General features: G+C 47.5%; 1 protein-coding gene across 1 annotated transcript; it reads left to right on the top strand.

The window, feature by feature from the left end:
• Window positions 1-268: 268 nt before the first annotated feature.
• Window positions 269-5,188, top strand: FUT4 (fucosyltransferase 4). The gene has a single exon (XM_017498395.2). The coding sequence runs from the start codon at window positions 971-973 to the stop codon at window positions 2,579-2,581; it is 1,611 nt and encodes a 536-aa protein (XP_017353884.1). The 5' UTR covers window positions 269-970; the 3' UTR covers window positions 2,582-5,188.
• The last annotated feature ends 2,673 nt before the right edge of the window (window positions 5,189-7,861 follow it).

Raw genomic sequence — 7,861 nt, 5'->3', positions numbered from 1 at the left:
TCCCCTGAATAAAAGTTGAATATCATAAACCAGAGCCAAAACCCAGAAATTTAAATTCAACCCATCGGTAAAAAATTGCTCAAGTGACTGCAGGCGTAGATGTCTCCAGTGTCGACTCACTAATAAAGCAGAAGAGGCCAGTGTGATAATGTCTTTATATCCTTAACTTGGGTGCTAGAATATCTTCATCATCATTTTATAATCCAAAGTCTTTTGCATAATTTTCATCAGTGCAGAAATTGTTTCTTAAGTGCCAGGTAAAATTAATAGTGATGTTCATTCATTCATCTCACTGAATAAGCAATAAATTCCTTGACGCCAAGGGCCTCGAGGGGCACATCTTCATCTTTGGTTTATGAGTCCTGAACGACCTGGTACAAGGAATACTACTATGAGCCGGCAAGTCAGACCTATTGGGTAGGGGACCAAAGGAAGCAACATGTTTTGATTGCTAAGAAAACATTTTGTTCTCTATCCTTTACTGGGCTGGCAGGCAAAGAGAATGTTCTTAAGAACACTCACATTGAAAACTTAAGTTTCACTAAATGCACAGCCTGTGAAGGCCACGCCGCTGGGGACTGCCTCCACAACCCGCCCGTCTCGACTGACCACGAGGTCCTGGCCACAGACGCTGTGGCGGCGCCTCTGCTCGCACGTTCCCGCGGCCTCTGGACTCCCTCCCTCCCTCAATCCCTCCCTCCGGCGGGCGTCGCTGGCTGGTGGCTGGGCCCAGCTGCAGGAAGCAGACGCGGATCCTCCGTCCAGCGGCGCCCGGTCGGCCTTCCGTCTGTTCCAGCGCCTGTTCCTGCGCTGCCGCGGCTTTGGAAGATCTCGCGCCCCCTGCACCTTCCCTGGGATGAACCGGGGCTTCCCTCTGGAAGCGAGGGTTTGGGCCACCGTGAGCGAGTTCCGGGTGGTGGGCGTGCCCCAGAGGGAGACCGTTTCAGCTGAGATAGGATCAGAGTAGCGGATGAGGCGCCTGTGGGGTGCGGCCCGGGTGCCCCCGGGCGCGGGATGGAAGAAGGAGTGGGCTCCCCGGGCCTGGTCTGGCCGGCCGGGCCCCAGGCCCAGTGGCGGGAGGGGATGGGCGGCGCCCAGCTGGGCGTCCTGGCCAGCTTACCTTGCCCTGGCGGCGCGCCCCGCCCAGCACTCGGGAGGAGCTGGGCTGGGCCCGCGGCCTTTGGATTCCGGGACCGCCCTCTCCCGCTCCCCGGCCAGCGGCGAGCGGCAGAGACGGCTGGAGCCGCAGCGGCAGCATGAGAGCCGGTGCGGCTTCTCCACGCCTGCGGACGCGTGGCGAGCGGAGGCAGCTCTGCCTGTTCGCGCCATGAGGGTGCCGTCGGGCTGGCCGGCGGCGGCGGCAGCGGCGGGAGGGCGGCGCGGGTGGCGCCGAGGACGGGGGCTACCGTGGACCGTCTGGGCGCTGGTGGCTGCCGGCTTGACGTGCACCGCGCTGATCACCTACGCCTGCTGGGGACAGCTGCCGCCGTTGCCCTGGGCGTCACCGACCCCGCCGCCGCCGCCGCCTACCCCTCCGCGGCCGGTGGGCGTGCTGCTGTGGTGGGAGCCCTTCGGGAGGCGCGGCGGCGCTGCGAGGCCGCCCCCCGACTGCCGGCTGCGCTTCAACATCAGCGGCTGCCGCCTACTAACCGACCGCGCGACCTATGGAGAAGCTCAGGCCGTGCTCTTCCACCACCGCGACCTCGTGAAGGGACCCCCCGACTGGCCCCCGCCCTGGGGCGTCCAGGCGCGCACTGCGGAGGAGCTGGAGCTGCGCATGTTGGACTACGAGGAGGCAGCGGCAGCGGCGGCGGCGGCCGAAGCCCTGGCGACCTCCGGCCCCAGGCCCCCGGGGCAGCGCTGGGTTTGGATGAACTTCGAGTCGCCGTCGCACTCCCCGGGGCTGCGAAGCCTGGCAAGTAACCTCTTCAACTGGACGCTCTCCTACCGGGCGGACTCGGACGTCTTCGTGCCTTATGGCTACCTCCACCCCAGAAGCCACCCTGGCGAACAGCCGTCAGGCCTGGCCCCTCCGCTGTCCCGGAAACAGGGGCTGGTGGCCTGGGTGGTGAGCCACTGGGACGAGCGCCAGGCCCGGGTCCGCTACTACCACCAGCTGAGCCAGCACGTGGCCGTGGACGTGTTCGGCCGAGGCGGGCCCGGGCAGCCGGTGCCCGAAAGCGGGCTCCTGCACACAGTGGCCCGCTACAAGTTCTACCTGGCTTTCGAGAACTCGCAGCACCTGGATTATATCACCGAGAAGCTCTGGCGCAACGCATTGCTCGCCGGGGCGGTGCCAGTGGTGCTGGGCCCAGACCGTGCCAACTACGAGCGCTTCATGCCCCGCGGCGCCTTCATCCACGTGGACGACTTCCCAAATGCCTCCTCCCTGGCCACTTACTTGCTTTTCCTTGACCGCAACCCTGCCGTCTATCTCCGCTACTTCCACTGGCGCCGGAGCTACGCTGTCCACATCACCTCCTTCTGGGACGAGCCTTGGTGCCGGGTCTGCCAGGCTGTGCAGAGGGCTGGGGACCGGCCCAAAAGCATACGCAACTTGGCCAGCTGGTTTGAGCGGTGAGGTCACCCTCCCCTGGAAGTGACCCAGGGGAGGCCAAGTTGTCAGCTTTTTGAACCTCTAATGTGCATCGTCTTGACTGCTGAATCATGGGACTAAGTTCTTCAAACACCCATTTTTTGCTCTATGGGAAAAACGCGATTTACCAATTAATATTAGCACAGAAATGGGGGCCCAGATCCATATTTTTTGCAGAGCTAGCAGCTGGGCTCCCTTTGTTGTTGATGGGCATCATTGTTTAGGGGTAAAGGAGGGGGCTCTTCCTCACCTTGTAACCAGTGCAGAAATGAAATCACTTAGCTGCAAGAAGCAGTTGAAGCGGTTTCTCTGAATTTCCTCGTCTGCCACAGGCCGTATTTGTGTCCCGTACAGCCTCTAAATCTCATACACACTGTTCCCAACTCACATTTTTCCGGACCAAGGTGAAGCAAATCTCTGGTTTTAGAAGGAGGCTTGTTGGTGGCGAGTGGAAGGACTGTGGCTGCTGGGTTTTGTTGTTTAGATTCCTCACAGCCTCGGCTCCTGAGAAGGGTGAGGAGGGCAGTCCAAGAGGGGCCTCTGACTTGATTAACAGGTACTGTCTGTTCCCCTGTCCTGTGAATGGAAGCAAAATGCTGGATTGTCCTTGGAGGAGAGTTAAGATGAATACACGGGTGTACCTCACTTTACCTAAGAAATGTATTCCTGAAAAGCTGCGTTTAAATCAAGTCCCAAATTCATTGACTTAGGGGAGTTCAGTATTTAATGAAACCCTATGGAGAATCATCCCTTTACAATGTGAATAACCATTTCCTAATTTATTTATTCTGTCTTTATGTTTTCCTATACCCTGGATTTTTTTTTAAGTATATTAAAATTACAGATGTGAAAATAAAGCAGAAGCAACCCTCTTCCCTCTTCCCAGAAAACCAGCCTTTGTTTACAGACAGAAGAAAAGGAAGCCACAGTGTCATTTTCACAAAATTATTTATTTCATGTCTTTACTGGACCTGAAATTTAAACTAGAATGCCAGTCCTGCAGGGCTGCTGGTACTACCCTCTGCAGAACGGTGAAAGGTACTGCACTACATTATGGAATCATGTAAAAGGAAAAAAAGTTTCATGATGTTTGTAAGTGGCAGTTTTTGTTTATCTCTGTCAGTTCTTAAATGTTTAGATCCTAGGAACTACGTTAGTGCCTACTATTAACTTACTCTGTCTCTTGTTAAAGGCTAAATCTGCACTTCTCCCTGATGCCAGCAGGTTCCCGTTGTAGTCAATGTAGTAATATAGCATATCCTCACATTTCCAGTGCCCTTGAGACTGTGCTATGGAATCAAACTTGAACATACATGCATTGACTTGACAAGTTACTGAATGAGCAGCATATTCAGCAGGTGCCACTGCGTGCCTATTCTGTGCCAAATACTGAGCTTGGGGCCCTAGGGAGGACAGAGAATTATACAAGACAAGGTCCTCCTTGTTAGGGCTCTTACAATCTATCACTTCCAAAAAGTAAATGGTGACGGATAAAACAATTGGCAGGGCCTGATTGATTACTGTGACAGTCTTAATGATGCCATAAATCAATATTAGAAAGTTAGTTGACTTAAAGCTTGAAATAATGTGAGTTTTCTCCTCCACTTATTAGAATAAGGACCTTCAGTGACTACTTATTGTGGGTAAAGTCAAGATTAACTAGTTTTATACAGAGTTCTGCTGTAAATAGTCGTTTGTATTTGATTAGTGCAATTATCTAAATCATAAAGCAAGTTTTACTTCTACATTTTTTTGCAGACATACTTGAAAAGCTCACTTAAATCTAGGTGCTTCAGTTCTCTTCTTGAAAGGAGAAATGAAAAGCTGTGGATAAAATGTCCTCATTAAAGTATTATAGTGTGGGCAGAATTACAATTACAAAGTGCCAGCCACTCAATAAAGATAAAAGTTCAATTCTTAAAATGAGTTTTTATAAGATAACAGTCAGTGATCTTGGTGTTACTGGGATTCTACATGGGGCAGTGGGAAAGAGTTCAGGTATTAAAGATAACCTAGTTTAGATTTGAATGCCAGCTATGTGACATTGGGTAAATTAGTCGTAGCCCTGAGCGTCAGCTTCCTCATCTGTAAAATGACTGAGGAAAATACTTCACAAGCTCATTTTGAGCATTTCAGGAAGTAAACGAAGGTACCCAAAATAGCAGACACCCAATCATTGATTTTATATCTTCCTTCTTTGCTTGCAGTGATTCAAGATGTCCTCATTTCTATTTATAGGCCTAAAATTAAATCTCAAGGTATTTTGTAGAATAAATCTGAAATAAAAAGGATGGTGCCTCATATTGTGTATTTCAAATTAGTCCCTATAGCTAAGCTATATTTCAGGAATCATGATTACCATTTAGATTAAGCTTGAACTTGCAAACTAGAAGAAGAACCTAAGCTTTCTTTGAAAATAATTTTTTTTTGTTTTGTTTTGGTAAAGCTTTATAGTTAAATTAGTATCTATTATTTTACCAATTTTTTAGTATTAAGTCCATTTAAAACTAACCATATATTTATGGAATATTTAGCATGAGGAAGGTATAATTGCATTTGTTTGTTTGTTTGTTTTTGAGATGGAGTCTTACACTGTTCCCCCTGTTGGAATGCAGTGTCGTGATCTTGGCTTACTGCAACCTCTGACTATTGGGTTCAAGTGATTCTCATTTCTCAGCCTCCTGAGCAGCTGGGACTACATGCATCTGCCACCACGCCCGGCCAATTTTTTGTATTTTTAGTACAGATGGGGTTTCACCATTTTGGGCAGGCTTGTTCTGAACTCCTGACCTCATGATCCACCCACCTCAGCCTCCTTAAGTGCTAGGATGACAGGTATGAGCCACTGTGCCTGGCCATTGCATTTTTATTCACATACAAGTTGTTAATATGGAACAATTTTTCAACACTAATCTCATCAGAGAGCAAGATAAATGTGGCAATTGCTCATTTTATTTTACATATACTAAATTGAGTAGGTTCAGCTCTAACATACCTTAAGAAAAATGCATATCAATGCACTGTATGTATTTCAAAATGCCTTTCCTATGATTGTCATGTCCTCCTTTAAGGCTTTTCCCTTAAATTTATTACAAATTTAGTATTTTTAGTGCTTGATGACTTTAATTACATAAATGCATCTGGAATGACATTTGTATCAGAAGAAAGTCTGACTTTCTTTCAGTATTCACAGGTTCTTTCCAGTTTCCAAGTCTTTCCCTAGCAGTAATTTAGGGGACACAGGGTGGTTTCATGTAAAGAGCTTGCAGTTTGGAATCAGAACCTGGGTATGTGACTCTACAATTTTCTGCCCCTGTGGCCTTGATGAAGCAAGTTACTTAAACTCTTTTGAGTTTTAACTTTCTCTTTATAATGCATGATTGCCCATCTCCCTACAAAACAAGGATTAAATGTGATGATATATGCCAAGGTGCTTTGTATATCGTAAAGTGCTATATGATTATAAGATGTTCTAAATTTTCAAGGATCTATACTGGGGATTGGCAAACAGTTTTCCAGAGAGTAACTATTTCAAGCTTTGCATATATAATTTATGGAGGTGTTGAGACAACAGATTAGACATTTAAAGTACTCAGGATAGTGCCTGGCTTGTAGGAAGTACCTGGAAAATATTCACTGTGATTATCATCAGTCCATTTTCCTGAGGAAGGAGCCAAGGTCCAGGACCACTGAAGGATTTGTGTAAGATTACATTAGCAGTGGCAGAACCAGCCATGCTTGTACAAATCACAACCCCATTGAGCCTCTGTCACATGAACTGCAAAATGAGGTGATTAGACAAAATCACCTCCCCGTTCCACTTGCTATCATTCTACTAACTGGCACCCCAGGGTTGAAAGTGCTAATGTGCTTTCCAATGTGGCTTCCTTACAGTCTGGAACTGACAAGTAAACTGGTAGAAAACCAGGAATCAGACAATCTGATTTAGCTTTAAAGATGTAAATTACATATATAATATACTATATATATTTTAAAGCATTATATGCCTCTGATATCAGGGAAAGGAGCCCAGCCCTTGGTAGTTTGGTGAATCCTTGCACTGAATACATGTCAAATCATTTTTGAATGTGTCTCAGGGATTTCTATGCTACACATTATTTTAACAAATCAAGTATTTATGTACACATTTCAGATTTTTTAACAAAATGATTAAAATAATGAGATGGAAAATGACTCCTTGTTTATAATGTTTATCCTCCATGCACTAATGTGTTCAGCCATCAACCATGGGATATTTCTTGGCTTGGGGCAGTTCCTTTAAGTTCACTAGTTCTAGATTGGTAACTGGAATGTGATGGGTTTGCCTCTTCTGTGTTGCACCAAGTCCAATTCAGCCTGTACTCTTGTTCTTTCTTGCCTATCCTTTTTACTTTATTCTGAGGAATCACCATCACCAAGGGCATATGTAGTAAACTGCTTTCTCTTAGTCCAGTTTATTTTACTAAGTGCTCTGATGTGATGCCTTCCATTTACTGTCTCTAGCTCCTGTTCACTAAATTAAATGCCATTTTAAAAGAGTGTGTATCAGAGCTGGGAACATGATGATAGGCAGAGAGGAGGGGAGGCATCTTAACGGTGGATGCTCAAATTATTGAAATAGGAAAACATGAAGTTGTAATAAACACCAACTATTGTCTCTTCTTTCCTACCTGCCCTCCTCCAACACCACACACACACACACACACACACACACGCGCGCGCGCGCGCGCACACACACACTGACATGCTCATTTAAGCACAATGGCCAGCTGAAGATAGAAGCAGGACTGGCAAGAAAAGAAGATTCAATAATGAATGAGTAAAAAGAAAACTGCATCATAAAATAGAGCAGGTGATGAATATAGCTGGGGAGTGAAGAGAAAAAGAAAGATATAGGGGTGTGGATAAAAGTACAATGTGAAGACCAGATAGGAGGAAGTGAGAGGATAGGAAACATGAGAAAAGGAAAGGAAAGATAAGAGTTAAAGGACAACAAGAGGCCGGGCGTGGTGGCTCTTGCCTCTAATCCCAGCATTTTGGGAGGTCGAGGTGGGAAGATCACCTGAGGTCAGGAGTTTAGACCAGCCTGGCCAACATGGTGAAAACACATCTCTACTAAAAGTACCAAAAATTAGGATGTGGTGGTGTGCGCCTGTAATCCCAGCTACTTGGGAGGCTGAGGCAGGAGAAACGCTTGAACCCAGAAGGCGGAGGTTGTAGTGAGCCAAGGTCATGCCATTGCACTCCAGCCTGGGCAACAAGAGT

Source organism: Cebus imitator, unplaced genomic scaffold (assembly GCF_001604975.1).
Source record: "Cebus imitator isolate Cc_AM_T3 unplaced genomic scaffold, Cebus_imitator-1.0 Scaffold241, whole genome shotgun sequence".
In the NCBI taxonomy this organism is placed as follows: Eukaryota; Metazoa; Chordata; class Mammalia; order Primates; family Cebidae; genus Cebus; species Cebus imitator.
Note: the sequence above shows the minus strand (reverse complement) of the source record. Positions and strands in the feature narration are given on the sequence as shown.